At 36.2% G+C, this 18448-nt stretch overlaps 2 protein-coding genes across 2 annotated transcripts; both read right to left on the bottom strand.

The window, feature by feature from the left end:
* Positions 1-732: 732 nt before the first annotated feature.
* Positions 733-3665, bottom strand: LOC120011638 (transcription factor bHLH63-like). Its single transcript, XM_038862760.1, has 7 exons — positions 2895-3665; positions 2451-2726; positions 2228-2362; positions 2049-2123; positions 1616-1840; positions 1413-1503; positions 733-1040 (listed from the first exon to the last, which is right to left on the bottom strand). The coding sequence occupies exons 1-7, from the start codon at positions 3357-3359 to the stop codon at positions 1003-1005; spliced, it is 1305 nt and encodes a 434-aa protein (XP_038718688.1). The 5' UTR covers positions 3360-3665; the 3' UTR covers positions 733-1002.
* Positions 3666-14020: 10355 nt separating this feature from the next.
* Positions 14021-16753, bottom strand: LOC119982916 (epoxide hydrolase 1-like). The gene is made up of 4 exons (XM_038826521.1): positions 16010-16753; positions 15003-15095; positions 14633-14700; positions 14021-14532 (listed from the first exon to the last, which is right to left on the bottom strand). Exons 1-4 carry the CDS (start codon positions 16667-16669, stop codon positions 14406-14408), a joined length of 948 nt encoding a protein of 315 aa, XP_038682449.1. The 5' UTR covers positions 16670-16753; the 3' UTR covers positions 14021-14405.
* Positions 16754-18448: the final 1695 nt, after the last annotated feature.

An 18448-nucleotide genomic window follows, 5' to 3' on the forward strand; every position in this document is an offset into this window, starting at 1 on the left:
TTCAATTCTGTAGAAGTAATAGACACTTTTGTCCCCTCTCCCTCTCCCTCACACACACCATACAATTGTGGGATGGTATTGTCAATTCATTGGTGTTGAATTATGGGTGTCAATCAAAATATATCTTCTTGTCCCAAAAGGGAGGCGAGTAAGGTCCACAAGTAGGCTCATGTCCATTGTCTTTCCTGGAACTGCTCGAGGTTGTCACTCAATTTTATCCCAACAGAGGGACAACTTGTGCCAATGTGTCTCTCTCAACAAATTAATGTGGCAATTGCTCTCTTCTCTTCTATGCCACTTCCATCACAACTTGTTAGCTTGATTTTGCCTTCTTTTATCTACTGATTTTCATGTTGGAAGAGCCACACAAAAATGGTGTTACTGTGTTGGGGCGTCTTTACAGGCATTCCTACCCTTCCTCACGGATTTATTTCATGAAAATATACCGTCTCACCAACTCGAACCCATGATCTCGTAGAGGTGGAAAAGTGAGTACCGAAGTGACAAACTAATCTAGATGATACCACAGAGCGGATAATACATCAGATGTAAAAATTGAATCCACAAACATCATAATCAATCTTTTATTCTAGCTACTGTTGTTATAGCTCAAAATGGGTGTACTGCTATTAGTGATCTATGATACATGGACTCGGGTACGGGTATTGGGTATGGGTACATATCCATGTGTCTGGTTCTTCAAATTGAAAGAAGTCATAGAGGGAGGCAAGGTAAAATGAAGAATTCAGGTATCATACCAATACCCATGTCCTGCATACCCGATATCGGTACGGTAGGGTAAAATGAAAAGTCCATACATCATAGTTAGTGATTCAAATGCAGTAAAAGAAGTTATTGAGGCTAATAAGTATATAACTTGTTCATACTATATTGAAAGTATACATACAAATATATATATATAAGCTATGTACTTGAAGAAAGTAAAACAATGAATCTTCCTTGGAGTAAATCATTCAAGAAATCCAATGGTTGATATCCAATTCAGATCTCCATTTTTAGATTGCTAGCTTCAATGGGACCTGCAAAATTAACCATAACATCTTTAGTATTGATGTGCTTATAATGATGCAAAGGCATGACTTTTCATTGTGTAGTGAAAAGTTAGTCAAGAGAAAACATGATTATGGGTCCAATGCCTTGTACTATTTATTGAAGAAAATATCAATGGTGCTGATCATTTAGATAGAAAACCATGATTCCATTCTATAAAATCACTATCATCTGTAGGGTTTATATATATATACATATATATATATATATATATAGTCTCCATCATTGGTTGTTCCATCCACTTTGCTTGGCATCAAGCCTTTCACAAACTCATCAAAGCAATAATAAAGGGAAAGATTGACAAGACTTGTTGGTTCTTTCTTTCTTTCTTTCCATCTTACCTGTAAATGGTTGAGATGTAAAGGATCTTCCTTGATCAAAAGTCACATTATTGTAGAGATTATGTAAATCAGCATCCCAAGTTGGTGTTGCCTGCATTAACAAAACAAAATCATGATTTTACATCATAAGCATTTTGAACTCCATAAAGAAACAGACAAAAAAACCAGAATTAGTAGATTCAGTGAGGTCTTGAAGAAATTACAGTGAAGCAAGATGAATTGATAAATGTTTCCGGGAGCGATACAGGAGCGCTAATCGTTCTTCTTAGTCCCATATCCGTAGGATTAATCATCGACATTTCGATCCCGGTAGATGAAATCAATTGTTGTTGAACTGGATAAAACTGAAGGAAACTAGCAGGATTGTTCATGTCTGATGACATACCAATTGTGGAGATATTGTTATTAGCTGTATTAGCAGGAAACTCCTGTTGTGGAACAACAGCAGAGGAATGTGATTACTAATCAAATAAAGGAAAACAAAAATGATAAAGATCCCAACAGTTAATATCTCAGTTATCTTAACTGCTGAGTTCGACGCATAGAATTCAAAAGAATAATTGGAATTAACAGCAGCTGAGATAATTGAGATACCAATACCTAAATGCACAAGACTCTTGAAACAATTTTCTTTACCTCTTTTGCAAATAAGTTGTCAATGTTGTTGAAGTCAAGTCTTGGATTAACAGCAGTAAGTTTCATTGACAAGAACTGTTTATGGTAAAAATGAACAAAAGAAGACCAATTAAGGATATATAGACCATGACCAGTTTGAACAAGAGTTGAAAAATAATAAAGTTGAAGATCATTATCACCTCTACTTGTCTTTGAAGAGACTGAACATAGTTGATAATCTCATCTAGCATTCCAGCTTTTCCTGTGATTTTGTTGCAACCAGGGACTAAATCTTGCAGATACTTCATTCTCTCACTGATCTTTTCCCTCCTCACCTGCAGAAAAATGAACATGTATTAGACATTGAAGAGGCTTAAAATGCTTAAAAACAGAGAAATTGAGCCCAAAATTGTTGGTACTCACTCTTTCAGCCAAGCTGTGGCTGTCAGTGGCTTGACCGCGGCGAGCCCGGACATGGATGTAATCAGGCTTTTGAACATCAGAGACTTTTGAGTTTTCCTTTGAAGTATCAGCAGAATTTTCTTTCTTGTTCTTGTTCTTGTTCTTTGTGGTGGTATTATTGCTGTTGCTGCTACTGGTTTTATTGTTGTTGGTGTTCTGCTCTGTTTTCTTGGACTCTCCATCTTCTTCAGATCCTTTGATCCTCTTCTCTTTTGGGTCATCTTCTCCAACAACAATCTATCAAATTACCCAAAGAGGATTCAATTAATAATTCAAGAACTATCCTGACAATGCATCTCTTGTGATCACAACAGAGAGAAAACAGAGCACCATAAATTTTTTAAAAATTTGTGAATCAAACATGATCAAAAGACACAGTAATCGCAGAAACCTAAACACACCCACCTTAGTATTTTGCAACTTATCTAGTTTTCTCTTCTTGGAACTCTCTTTGGCAGCCAAAGAAGTTATCTTTTCTGGCAAAGCTAACTCTCTGTTTTCCACGGCCGCCTCCGCCGCTGCAGCTGCCGCTGCCACCGTTGGTGGACAACTAGCGGTTCTTGAAATGCCGTAATTGACGTCAAAACCCGGTCCATTGCCGTACCCACAAGGCCCGAATCCCACAAAATTAGGCCATCCGTTTTCCATCTCCGGGTCGGGCTTAAGCAGTACCGGGTCGAACCCATTCTGAAAACCCTGAACCGGATTGGGTACCGAAAACACTCCGCCCAACTCGCCGAAGAAATTCTCTTGCACTTGTTGTTGAAAGTTGTGATCCTGTTGCCATTTGAAGCGAGCCCGTTGCCTGTCCAGTACAGTCATGTCCGTACACTGCAACATCTCCGGTAATAATGCTCTATTCATCGCCATTCGATGCCAAAAATCAGATCAATTCGGACTAATTTGTTCACGTATTTAGCAAATTCAATACGCGGGGGCGTGTAAAAGTATGTATTCTTTTGTGGGTTGAATGAGGAGGAGGAGGAGGAGTAGAAGAGCAAAAGAAGAAAGTGCGAAAATGTAGGGGCAAAAGGAGAGGAACGAATGGGATGTGTTTATATAAATCCAATTATAATTATTTAAAAATAAATAAATAGAGATGGTGGTGGCCGGAATCTGACACCACTGGCCGGTATTATTACCAGAGAGAGAGAGAGAGAGAGAGAGAGGTGGGGATGGCCGGATGGATCAGGGGGAGGCCATCGAATGTATCCATAAGCAGAGAGAGGCTGTGGGCTGTGGGGCCTACTGACATGACTGCCACGTGGGTTGTCTAAGCACTGCAAAACGGCGTAGACTGTCTTTCTGTTGCAACGGGGGTTAGTGACTTGGTGTATGTATGGATTGTATGTGCATGTGTGTGTATAGGTTTGATTTTTATGTCATGGGGTTGAGTAGAAATTGAATGACATGCAGGCAACAAATTTAATGGGTCAAAGGCTATTATTATTAGGGCTGAGACTGGATCGATATTATCGATCCATTATCGGTCAACCGGTATTCTACCGTCAATCGATCCATAGAGTCAGGCCGATAATGACAATCGATCCATACATATGTGAGTTGGTTGATGGTTCTTATAACACCCAAATGTTGATTGGTCGATAATATCGACCAACCGACTATTTTATGAAATTGGGTCAAAAGCCCAAATATTACTATTAGTATATAAACACTGACCCATTAGCAATTAAGTAACTCATTAACAATTAAAAGTTAAAACCCATTAAGGTATCATTTCTAATTGACTAAGACAAATTACATACTATAGTTATAGGTATGCTATACAAGTCTATAATTAAGTACTTAATCTGTTAATCAAATTCACTAATAATCTAAATCTAAATGACTACACGTGACCACTAGTAAGTGACCTGTATGTATCACTAAACAACAATACGACATCGAGTCAACAACACTACACACACAATCAACACATCACAAACCCTAGAACCATTCCACTCCACTCAACCCAGTCGCAACTCCAATACTCCACTCAAGCTAAGAACCCTAGAACCATTCCCTGTCACTGTGGCTGTAGACCTGTGGTTGATAATTTGGAATCTTGGATACGGGATAGTAATAGCATATATGTGCTTTTGTTTTGTAACTTTTGTTCATCTTTCGCATTATGCAGTTCAACAATTATACGGTTATTCCTTTCAGATTTTTAGATTGACATGAGGTCGATTGTTACCAACAACCGATCCATTGGACAACCAACAAAGTCGATTGCGAACCATCATCCGACCTACAAAGGTCGGATCAATAATAGTTTTAGAATTGACGATAAATCAGTTGATCGGGTCGATAACCAACCGATCCAACCTAATCTCAACCCTAATTATTATTGGTATGAGTTCGCTCCATGTGACATGATACGCTATTTGGGTATCGGAGGCCGTGAACAATGGCGGGAAGCTCGGTCTTTGTTACGTGTTTACCCACATGCATGCATCCATGTGGCAACGTCCTGAAGCACTTGATCTGACATGTCAGAGTAATGACGTGTACAAACTGGGTTTCGAGTGCTGGGATTGGTAGTTGGTGAAAGAGCAGAAATCCAGACCCCCAATCGCTCCCGATAGTGCGTGTCAAATACCGCCCACTACCCCTTCACTTTTGAGGCTAAAACTAAGTTTAATTAAGGAGCGCGTGGCGCAAGATATGATTACATGCGACGGCGCGTGTCGGTCCCTGCCAAATTCAGTTATGTTTTGCTCTTTCATAACATGCTTTATACGTAACTAACTTTCTAATTAAAACCTAACAACATCTTTTAATAATAATTAAGATAGGATTGACGCTCTAATTTAGCTCCAATTATCCCTAGAAACTATGTTAAATAATGAATTAAAATGTGTTATTAAGTATTTTTGGTGTTCATAATATTAGAAAATAGTACATTTTGGAGAAAAAATTCTAAACCCTAAACAATAAAAATTAAGCCCTAAACCCTAAACTCTAAATCCTAAACTAACTCATAACTCTAATATATCATTTTCAAAAAAAATCATTATTTTTGGGGAAGAATTTGAGTCCCTCCCATCTCAATTAAGATTGCTAGATTTTGACAAGAATCGAAGTTGCAAATTGGGTGTGGTGACAAGATTAATGGTGACGCTTGTCATATAATTTGATAGTTAAGAGTCTACTTCATTAGTTTTATCAGCTAGTTTGACCTAATAATATGTTTAAAATTGTGTTAAGTGTGAGATGGTGATTGATGTCTTTTGGGTGACTATATTTGTCAAAATAAAAATTGAATACTCATGTGACAAGTCCTAGGTTAAAAAATAGTGACATGTATCAAATATTTGTTTTTTTGGTTACGTGAAACTCATCCAAGAGACAGGGGCACATTGGTCACGTCCTACATAAATGCATGATAAACTCTGGGTATATTAATCTCCCGCTTCACATGCAACAGGAAATTATAAGGCCGACGTGAGAGTTTAACATAGGACATATTGGATTTGACAATAGTTAATCTCGTCAAGTTACCACCCAGCCAACTCCCTCTTTAGAGTTTGGATCAAATATTTCGCACAATATTTGATTGGTTAGTTATTAGTCCACCATAACTTTACCTAATAAAGTACCTTGAGGTTTGAATGCATGCAATGAGTTATTAATCAATAATTGTCTTATAGGCTACATCATTTTTCTTCAGTTATGTTAATTGTTAAACGACAACTAAACACACTAAATATCTTTTCCATAAAGCAACAACTCTTAACATATTCGTTAATTAGAGACATTGATATAACTGTTTTTTGTCGTTTGATTGCAGGAAAAATAACATAATTAGATAATTACAGCTTAACCTATATATACACTCTCCTGGCTCAATGTATCTTAGTTTCTTCTGGTTCAAGTTGCGGATATTGGTTGTAGATAAAGCAAATTGAAGCTTGAAGAAATGGAAGGTAATGGGTTACTATATAAGAGATCAAAACACATGGATTAGAGGGAACAAGTCCAGAGAGGATGAAGGCTACTTCCATTATCACACTAATGGGACCCTCTCTACCTCTCCCCATCTTCCTCTCTCTCTCTCTCTCTCTCTCTCTCTATATATATATATATATATATGTACAGTGATATGACCTTATACACACAACAAAAGGCAAATGGGGTCCTGTCTTTTTTTTTTTTTTTCCTTCTTTTCTTCCCTCCCTCTATCTCATTCAATCACTTTCAATTTGTAGTCTTTATCAAACTAAATAACCCCGTTTGGTCCCTTTGAGTCAAGTTTTCCCTCTACATTGGATTTGGGGTTTGGATTCATTGACTAAGCATCCTTGTGTATATGTATATAAGTGTACAGTGAACTTATCTATAATGATTTTGCATTGGCTAGCCGCACTATATATATATATATGTATGTATGTATGTATGTATGTTTACGTGGTCATATAACGTCACTTCATAATTTGATTTGGAAAAAAATAACAAGTATATGGCAAGTGGGGTGCGTAAATTTGATCAGCAATAGCAATTGTAACCAAAAAATAAAAAATTTTCCAACGGTGGTACTACTGGTTCTTTTGCCAACAGAATTAGAGAAGGTGACAAAGTATATCTTTGTCATATGTATAGTGTTAATATCTAAGATTAATTGGCATATGATGCTCTAATGGTAAATCTCACTGAGATCACAACTTATCGACTCAAAAGGTCATGATTCGATTTCCATTAAGAACAATACCCTTCTATTAAGAACAATACCCTTGTAATCACGTGCAGAAAAACCAAACCTAATTGGAGGAAATTTTTGTGTTGCTCTCATAGCTAAGCATGTTGTTCCCATGATATGTACTGTGGTCCACTAATATTAAAATCCCTTGGTGAGCAATCTTAATCTCCCCTTTTTTTTGTGGAAAACAAACACCATGTGTGACAATATAGCATCCAAAATTCATGTGTGACTCCCAATACACACGCGCGCGCGCACACATATATATATATATATATACAGAAATTCTCTTATGTGGACCAAAAGTGTGGACCAAGTTTGTGGACTTGTTTTTCAACCATAGATGTGGTGGGCCCCATAATAAATGTGTGGCCCCCACTTATGTTGTGATTGATTACAACCATTGGATTTTGGTCCACAAACTTGGTCCACACTTTTGGTCCACATAGGAGAATTCCTATATATATATATATACACTACTCATTCATGATTAGTTGCTCCAATTTTCCATATGCATGGTGCATCATATTTCTCAACACAAAATTTTAGTAAAAATAATATTGTAAGAGTATTAATTGCGAATTCTGTATGTGTATATATATAGCTATATCTTATCTTTAATGGATAAAATATGGACAGTGGGGAGAGATATGGGTTATCTAGAGAGGGCATTGTCGCAATGAAATATTGCAGCAGATCCGACGTTGAAGGAATCCTAGTTCAAACGATGTCACCTCACTCTAGAGAGAGAGAGGAGTTGTGTCATTGGAGACTGTTCTCTGTCTCATCCGCTACATATTGGTTCCACTTGCAACAACTATATGCTATGAATTTGTAATCGTATTAAGATCATGAATACTATGGGCTTCCCTTCTCTTCTTCAATGCAAACAATGTATTCGTCATATGTATGTGTGTGTGTACATATATATATGTGTGTGTGTACGTGTGTGCATAGATATTAGGAACGGCACTTGTGATCATGAATATGCATGGTTGGACTCGAAAAACCATACACCATAACGCATGGGCTATATATAGCTTACACAAAATTTTAAAACCCAAAGAGAATTTGTTTCCTTTTACGTATTATATATATATATATATAATATATATATATATGTATGTATGTATATATATATATGTATGTATGTATGTATATATATATGTATGTATGTATGTATATAGAAAAGGTAATATTGATACATATGATGTTTAATTTCCATACTAGACAATAGTATATGACTTTTGGAAATCCGTATGGCCAACTACACGAACATACATATATACATGTATATATACATGTTCTTATTTTTATGATTTTATCAGTATAGAATTTTTTAGGATTTAAGATTTACAATTCAGAGTTACACTCTTGATTGTCGCATGATGTTCCAATGTGAACAAACAATTTTCTTCGATTTGAAGTTTTATTTAGTTTGGTTGTGAACTACCCAATCGATTTTATTTTTGTTCCGAATCAATAAAAAACTCGCCTTCCCTGATCAATCCAAAATATCTACGTGTACCTAAAATTAAACTTATTCTTGCATAACTAACCACCATGCATAAACATCGATCCGGACAACAATTGTTTGCGGGCTTGATTCGGTCATGATCAGTACAGCAGGCTTGAGGATCGATAGATATTTAGAGTCATCATGAAATGGTGCAAGTGTAGAAACAAAGGATTGTATTGTATGTATACATATATATATAACATCATGTTCTTGTACTTTTATATGAGGGAATGTTAACTCGAAACTTTGTCTGTAAGCTCACTCTAGCTATATATCTTTATATAAGGACATTTGGAGTGTCGAATTCCTTCCAAATAAAAGTAACAAATTGCGAAGAATACACATGCAACGTAATATATATACACACATATATATATGTATATATGTGCATTCCGGATTTCTTTGGAGTAATCTTCATTATTGCAAAGTTTCCAATGGGAGATGGTATGTGTCATTGTTACAGTCGATCCTTAAGAAAGAAGTCCTAAACTACAAGGATGTTATTTTTAGTATCCAACTCGAGTAGGCTGGGCCACAGGTCTCTATAATGTCAAGTTTGGTGGTGATGGATGAACTATTAAGTGGCGAGGGGGCTTAGTGTTTTAAATCTCACATTGCGCAGTTGAAGAAGTGAAATATATAATATATTAGGCCAAACTTTTTAACTAGTAGCAAATGCTTTTCCCGGGCTCCAATTAGTATGCACGAGTGTTGGGTCAGGAAGATAAAGTCGAGGGATAATATGGACTAACCCAAAGCGAACAAAGTATTATTAGTACAACAGGGCGAGTTGTTATTCCATTGGTGTCATAGCAAACATGCCAATAGGGACTAGCTGGTGCTAGCTGGTGCATATATCTAGGGGTGTTCGCGATCACTTTTTTTGACAAATTTGTGCGAGTCAGTATGGGCTGACCCAAAACAGACAAAAAGTTACTAGTGCGGAGCGACGGACTTGTAGAGAACTTTATACCTTCTGAATACCTAGCCCCACAATCAACGCCTAGCTTTAGCTTCTCATGGGCAATTTATGAAAACGTAGGTCCACCCATTTTGACAATTCATCAAACAATCATATGATTTGATTAAACCATGCATGACAAAAAAAAATGTCCAAAGAAACTTTGTACTACGACAAAGGAAAAAACATTATATATGAACATTATATTTTACTTTCCTATTTATTTGCAAGAAATGTGAAAGGGCATTGTGTCACAAGTCATTCTGACATTTCCTATCATATTCTATGCTAAAGAAGTTGTCCTTATAATTGAAGGACATTATTGTTGTCACAAGTCACAACCATTGGCACTTTTGCTTGGGCCCGAAACTGGGCCAGGGCTCTTCTACTTTGGGCCTAAAAGTTTGGTGTGGCATCATTTCTGATGGGAAATAAAAGCCAGAGAAAGCAACATTAATTGATTTGTTTGTTTTTTTAAAAAATTTCTCTGTCTCTGCAATCTTCCTATCCTTCAATAATTCCTAAATCAATAGAAAAGGATGCGATCTTCATTGCGCAAGAGGTGCTGGTAGTCTGCATCTTCACAGACATGTCTATTTCATCGAGTTTTTCTCCGAGACAATACTCATATCATTATGCTTTTTGTGCAGATCGGATCAACTAGGCAATTACAATATTACTTTGTAACATCTCTATAATGGATTGATAATCTATTTTTTTACCATTCACCTTCTCTACACCATGCGATTTATCAAGAACAAACAAAAAAAAGTTGAAAATCTCAGTCCTACATGCTCACATTAAAATATATTGTCCGTTTTGAGTTATCTGATTCCTGTGAATATAGGACCTGTAAAACTTTATTCTTCTTAGGACGTCTCACTTAATGATACTTGAGCCCAAGAAAATACCTCTAAATGTGATAGGGACTTGGGTTTCATTATGATTTGGATGTCCAAACCGATATGTTTTATTGTAACAGAAAAAGGTAGAATACATCTGCTGGTTAGACAACACAAGAAAGCAATCTGAAAAATACAAAACTTTAAATAAGATAGATTTAAACAATATTGTTCAAGAACAGTGTGAGGATAAGAAGAGAGCCAAATAGAGGGGTGTGTGTGTGTGTATATATATATATATATGCATTGCATGAACACTATTTTGGGTCAAAATTAAAATTGTTGAACAGTGTCTGTCAAAAGACATCAACATGCCAACCAGTTTGCAGTATCAACGACAGAACTAAAGGCAACCCCCATGCATGTCCTGCCTAATCCATCCCTTCTTCGTCCATGGTCGACTTTACATCTTTTATATTTACACCCTTAATTATATATATAAAGCCGTATATAACATTAATTAGAATATATTCATATATATGTATATGTATATGTATAGGCTATTTTAGCTGGAATTAGATGGCATGGAAATTTAATCCTACAAATATAGATTATTAATATTAATGTTTGACTTCACAATCTATATATTTTATCTTTCTTTTTATATTTTGTTTGGTAAAAGAAAATTTAATTGCTTTATTGTATAACAACTTGATGCATACCTTTGATTCCCTGCAAAATAAAGACATCAATATTTATCTAATATATGTATATGTACATCAATTAATTAATTAATTAATTAAGCAAATTGAGAGACATGATCACATGGGATTTCTGGGTCTATATCATGAAGAACAAAGACATCAAGATATATGTTATAGCTGGAGATGGATCTTTGTAGTGATGATATTGGAACATATATATTCAGGAATATATTAGATTTAACAAGGTTTGACTAAGATTGGGGAGAATATATATATATATATATTTATATTTAGGCCCATGTACAGAAATATTTCCAGCTGCTTGATATGACTTTCACTAAATTTCTTTATATTATATATATATATATATAGTAGTGTTTTACGTGGTACTGATGACTTAGGTAGACACAATTGTTGTAATTATTGGTAGAATATTTTGTAGGAAGAGTACATGTATGATTAATATTGAAGGGCATTATATTCTTGAGTATCATTAATGTTGAGGTCCCATATGTATGATGATCATAGGACACTAGTGGGTCATCAAGTTGGAGTAGTATTGATTATTGAAACACAAAGGCCATGCAATGCAAGAGCAAATATTTATTAGCTTCACTATAGATAGATTTTTAGTGGGACCATCGTATATATATATATATATGTACATACCAAATACTCAACTAATATTTGTTTTAATTAATTAATTAATTGGTTTCCCTTATTCGTTATATTTTTATACTCATACATCTAACGATCAAGTCAGTAATGTATTTTCTTTCAAAAAAAAAGTGTAGTATTTAGTATGTCAAGTTCCCTTCTTTACCTGATCCGTGTTGTCCTAGATAAGGATCTTGGAAATTGATTGGGTTCAAAGGATTTTAGACTTGTGTTAGGGTTAGTCCCTTTGATTTGGTCTTTCCGAGAAAAAGGTTCGATGTATATCGGATCTATCTTTATAAATAGTACGTGTCTCGAGGAGATTATGAGGTGATTGATGGGAATGTAAGCTATTACAATTTGTACTTAGACATCATTTTCTCCTCTCTTTTTTGGCCTTATGATTAGTCCTTATGATGCATGATCTTCCCCGAGAATAGCCTTTGAAAAGAATATGAGAAAATTATTTGCTCTCGTGCATTCTAGCTAGTCATGATAAAATAATTGCAAAGAAAAGAAAAGAAAAGAAAGCAAACTGTTTTTGTTTAGGGTTTGAAAGCAGAGATCAAAGGGGGCCAGGACTTAGAATTAAATGTGGATTTCCTCCAACTGTAAAGGGTTGTAGTGTGATTGAGTAGTCATTGAAGATTATGATGGTACTTGCAAAAGCAAAGTCAAGTATGATTTTGAGAGACCCATGCACCTCCAGCTGTAATATTGATCCATCCTGTTATCATATGATACATATTATGATTGATGAATTTTTTTTTTTCAGTAATCGAGAACGACATCACATAAATTTTATCATTTAAAATTGATATACGTGTAAATTCAGATCATCAGACTTGCACGCACAGAAATTCAAGTAAGTTGAGTCAAAAGCTCAGTGCGTAGCCACAAGATTATTGTTCATAGTGTCAATCGAACTCAAAATTTCCCCGAGTCCATACGGTTTGGCCGCAAAAAAGTCATCAATTAGGCTATCATGAGTGGTTGATTATGATGATGATAAGGTTGAAACAGCTTTATAACTTTTTGAGCCACTCGTGTATGTCTCGGGTATTGTATGGGCCTTGCTTGGGTTACATAGTGATTTAAAACTAGACAGCTAAAAAAAGAAAGAAGAACCCACAAAGTGGATTCGTTTGGGAGTTTCAAAATCCGGAATTTCATTGGACAATATGAGCAGATTTGGAGACAGATTTGATTGAAAGATTATATATATATATATATACACCTCCATAATGAAAGTCTAGGTTAGTATTTTCTAGAAGCACAAACTCAAGTTTGTTTAATGGGCCGAACAGCCAAGATATGAATTTTGAAGTTAAAATTGGGCTTCTAGTATTTGGCCCATTAGATGGACTTCAAAATTGGGCTTCTAGTATTCGGGCCATTAGATAGTCCATCTAATTGTCACACATACACAATGACAACATTATGGTAAAACATGGCCAATGTAAAGAAATGTAGGCTCCAATGTTTCCTTTCTAAACCACCGGTTTACAAGGGAGGGGGGACGTCCCATCTAATATACTAGTCCAACAGCTAATACCCAAGCGATGTGGGATTTCGTTCTATAACAACCAACGAAGTTGTTTTGTCATGTCGTAAACTTGAAATATACTAGTAAGTAGATCTTGGAGGAGGAAGAGGAGGTGTAGAGCTCTCGGCCTTATCCGTCGCCGTGTGGAAATGTTGGAGGGAAAAGGTTTAAAAAAGTGACCAACTAGTGAGATTAATTGTCCTACAATTCAATTATACACCTTAATATGTGTATTATCAGAATGTAATGAGTTTGGTTCTCACTGTGAGCAATAACCTATGGCCACACTTGGGATTTTGGCCCAAGTTATCCGATCATCGTGCAGGAAATTTTTGTGCATGAAAGGCTTTTGAACACTCTACTTTAGGCTCTATCATATGTCTAAAAGACAAGTTTATATGACCTCGTTATCACCTTCCCAGTTATAAAAAAAATGCATTTCTTTGACAATTGGGTCTTTGTGGTTGTGTTTTTTTTACTTATTTGATGATGCCAAGGCAATAAGAAAGAGCCCATCAAAAGACTTCTTCCCAAAAGACAAAGTCTTACAATCTGAATTAGTTGTTCCAAATCCAATAGCGTTTCTGATTAGTATTTGTCCCACCATAAACCATTCACCATCAACTTAACTTTTAACTAGTATTAAGTTGAATCAATCTTGTAACAATTCTTGGTCTATAACATTGAAATCCATATTGCATAGAACATGCCAAAGACTAAGTCAACGACACAAGAACCAACAAAAATAATTAATATTCTGAAAACGAAAAAAAAATGATAAAGATATCAATAGTAGTTGGCATCTCTGTTATCCCAGCATCTACTGAGTTGGACGTATTAAATCCAACTGAATTCTTGAACTCCACAAGTCCCACATGATGTATATCAAATCTTGTGCGTACAATTCAATAATATTGATAACTGAGATATCAGCTGTTGGGATCCCTATCACAACTGTTCGGAGAGGAGGCCGGATATGGAGATCCCATTATTTTTGGTGATAAAAGGAAGCAAGAACTTCCTTGAGATGCCTGTTGTACACATTTGGTCGTTCCAAGTTAACAAGATGACCTGCCTTTGCTATGAATCGCAAGCTCCCTTTGTCTCCTACTTGTCTGCCATATACCATGTCATCAAAATTCAGTTTATTATGATTAGTTGTAAACCTTAAACTGTCCAAATAAATGACATAAATGTGCATGTATATATACATACTCTTTCAATTTCAGGACAACATCCTTGGTGAAAATTTGGTCATTCTCTCCACTAATGATATGTATCCTCTACAAAAAAAAAAAATTCAGTAATCTATAAGGAACCATTCAAAAAGGGTAAAATGCACTTTTGCACCTTTGAAGATTGGGGAAAACACACTTAGCCCCCTCTCATTTGGAAAAAAAAAATATTGAAAGCTAGACGATATTGTCATTCATGAGAGAAACAAAATCGTGCAGATTCGATGTATTCACGTGAACTGAATAATTCAACACAAATATATATATATAATGGACTGTTTGGGGTGTGAATAAAAAATATAAAATATAAAAAAAGGAATCCAAATTTGAAACGTAATTGTGTTCCTAACCTGGTGAGAATATTGTGGGACATAAAAGTCCTTATCAAATACGACCAATGCCTCCAGCAGTTCTGCTTTCTCCTTCCGATAATCAAACATCACCTGCATGCATGCAGCCATCACATGATTCACATCACCTTCACTTTTATATTTGTATAGCGAAATTACCACATATTAAATCATATTAATTTATTGAAGCTTGGAGTAGGTAAGACCTCCATTTCTAAATAAGATAAATTATTTTAGTTTTCTATGATGGACTTCTCTGAAAACAAACAAACATAGGAGTAAATGAGACGTTTACCCTACAACCTTTTTTGACCTATGGAGAATAACTATGTGGTAAATGTTGTAATAATGCTAGGGAACCATTACCTACCGGTGGCAAAACTCTGTACGATCAGGATGATCAAATTTGTTCGACCCGAATTAAATCAAGTTTAGACATAAGTTATATGTCTGAAATTCGGATCCGAACATGAAAATTTTGTGTTCAGGTCCAAACACATGAATCTTGTTCGATTTACTTGTTCGGACCCTAATCCGTATTAGATTATTATTTGGATTTAATCCAATCCGAGTTAGGGTGCAAAAATGTAAATATTTCTTAAACATGTGATATTTTTTGACATGTAACCAACTTTTTGTTATCTCTACCATTACTGCAGGTCATAGAGGGGAGGTCGTAAGCGTCTTATACGTCAAATCGATTTTCGACGGCAGAAAAAAAGAGAGGGTAGAATCGTAACATAAACTAATCAATCCCTTGATTGATGTATATAAGATTGTGCATGCCACTACACTTATATCAATCAATGACTAATATTAATTACTGGGATACCTGAAATCCCTAACATTTCTAAAAAATAAAATAATTGTTGGACTAGTGACAATCACTCGTTAAGATTTCGAACATGCTGAAGGTCTGACTCTTCATAAACAATCAATGAATTCTCATAAAAAATCAATGAAAAAGCCTAGAAAATGGTGGACTAACTAATTAAAAAAATGTGTACCTTAAAATAGTCCTCCCAAATGAAGCCGGGCATCCAGGGCAACTTGTAGGAAGCAATGTCTTTAAAACAAACCTTGACACCATTGACCGAGTCAGGAATCAAAAGATCAGCCCAGCTACCGAACCCAAGCCTCTCAAGTGCAGCCCTTGTTATTGACTCGGTCAAGCCCATGACCGAGCAAGTCACGACCATGAACTCAACCAAGTCAGGATACAACTCAGCCATCTTGAACCCAACCATCCCTCCGTAGCTAAACCCAACCACGGTGCACTTCTCCACCCCAAGAATCCTCAGGGCCTCCACCATACATTCCGCTTGAAAGACCGGTGACCGGTCCGGCTTTTCGGTGGCTGAGTCGCCGAAGAATAGGAAATCGGGCACGTAAATGTTGTAGTTTTTGGCTAAGCTTAGTACTTGGAATTGCCATGTGAGGATACCGTTTGCTGCAAAGCCGTGGAGGAAGACAATGGAGGGTTTGTTGGGCTTGGATTGGGCCGGACCCCAGATGTTGACGACGGTTCCGGGCTCGATCTCTACTCTCTGAGGTTTCAGACCGACTAGCTTTATTACTACACGAAGGATGGACATATATATGTTTATGCTGTTCACCATGATATCTCTGTTTGTGAAAGAAGACTGTGGATAGCCTTTATGATGCATTGATATAGGAGATATATATATACACAAATTCTCTTATGTGAACTAAATGTGTTAATCAACTTTATGAAGTTGCTTTTCATTCATAAATGTGATGGGTCCCACAACAAATGTATGACCCCACTCTTGTTTTGTTTTATTATAATTATTGGATTTCAAGTTCACAAAGTTGGTTCATATAGAAGAATTCATATATATATATATATAGCGGTGCTCTTGTGCGGGATTCATCTAACATCATATCACATATGGTATCCCATACAATGAGGTGATGGTATATTATTTTTCAAAAGAAAAGGTAAAAAGATTATTTTCACGTGGGATTGACCGATTGAATCAGACGTGATGGTATCCCATACAATAAGGTGGAAGATCGAAGCACATGCGATGATAGATGTACATGTCTTGTAGGTCAAAAGAAAAGTAAACAAGTTTATTTTTGATGTGGGATTTAATAAGATATGATCGCATCCCATACAATAAGGTGGAACATCGAAGCACATGGGATGATTATCCTTTAAATAGTTGATATGGTTTTAAATTCGAGTTCTTAGACTCGCACGCGCGCACATAAGTTTCTCATCTTATGATTGAACAAGTTGAACAAAACTCCAACGCATGACCACAAGGATATTGCATGCTTTCAATAGAAATCTATTGCGTACGTGATACTTGCCGTGGCTCTTTTTGCTGGATTTCAATCATGGAACTCTATTGTGTACGTGATACTTGCAAGTGCATGATTATGTTGAAAGTATACTCGCGGTTATTGGAGTACAGATCGAGGTGTCGATCCCACGAGGAAGAGTTTTAGAAAAGAGGGTCAACAAAATAAATACTCAGACGATAATTAAAAATAAGAAAAATGGATTATGGAATATAATTTCGAATGAAGAAATCAATTGGTAAATTCAAGAGAATAAATGTGAGAAATGGGCAGGGCGACTGGAATCAAAAGGATAAACAACAAATCCCTAAACCTTGTTTGGAGACTTTAGCCTAACATATTCGTCACACAATTTCTAAGAAGAAAATGTATGAGAATAATCGGCTGGAACATAAAAGCAAAAGCTTTGTAATTGAGTGATTTCTCTCCTAATTCTCTGTATTCTCCCACTCCCAGTATATACGTCTTTAACATTCGCAAAGTACTCATCTATTCATAATGGAGATGAAGTACACTGGTACGTGGTGAACGACGGGACGGGTGTGCTGCTTTCTTTGACTGGAGTAAGGATGAAGGGTACTGCTGTGTAGTTGAGGTTGAAGACGGAATAAATTGACATGACGGGAGAATGTGATGGGGTACTGAGGCTCGCCTGCAAATTGGGAATGGCATGATCCACATGGGTTAGTTTTGATTGCAGATTTAGGGTTTAGGACCCCATGTACATGGATTTGGCAAATCGTGTAACAAAAATAAGAAAGATCTCAATGATAACGATCCCAAAAACATCCCAACAATGTGTGGCATGTATTCATTGAATGTGATTTTCAATGGGTCATTTGCTATGATGTGACTACACTCAATGAATGCATGTCACATTGTTTGAATGCTTTTAGGATGATTATTACTCGGATCCCTATCATTGTTGATCATGTAATGGGCCTTCAAATGGTGACTTAACAAATGGATGGATTGATGATATCGGGCTTGCTAAATAATGGGCTTGATGCAAGTGGGCCTCACATGGGCTTGGACAAATGGATATCACATCCAAAGAAAATGGGCTTTGGACAGCAATTGGGCTGCAAGAGTTGATCATGGGCCGGACCCATCTT

Source organism: Tripterygium wilfordii, chromosome 2 (assembly GCF_013401445.1).
Source record: "Tripterygium wilfordii isolate XIE 37 chromosome 2, ASM1340144v1, whole genome shotgun sequence".
NCBI classification, from domain to species: domain Eukaryota; kingdom Viridiplantae; phylum Streptophyta; class Magnoliopsida; order Celastrales; family Celastraceae; genus Tripterygium; species Tripterygium wilfordii.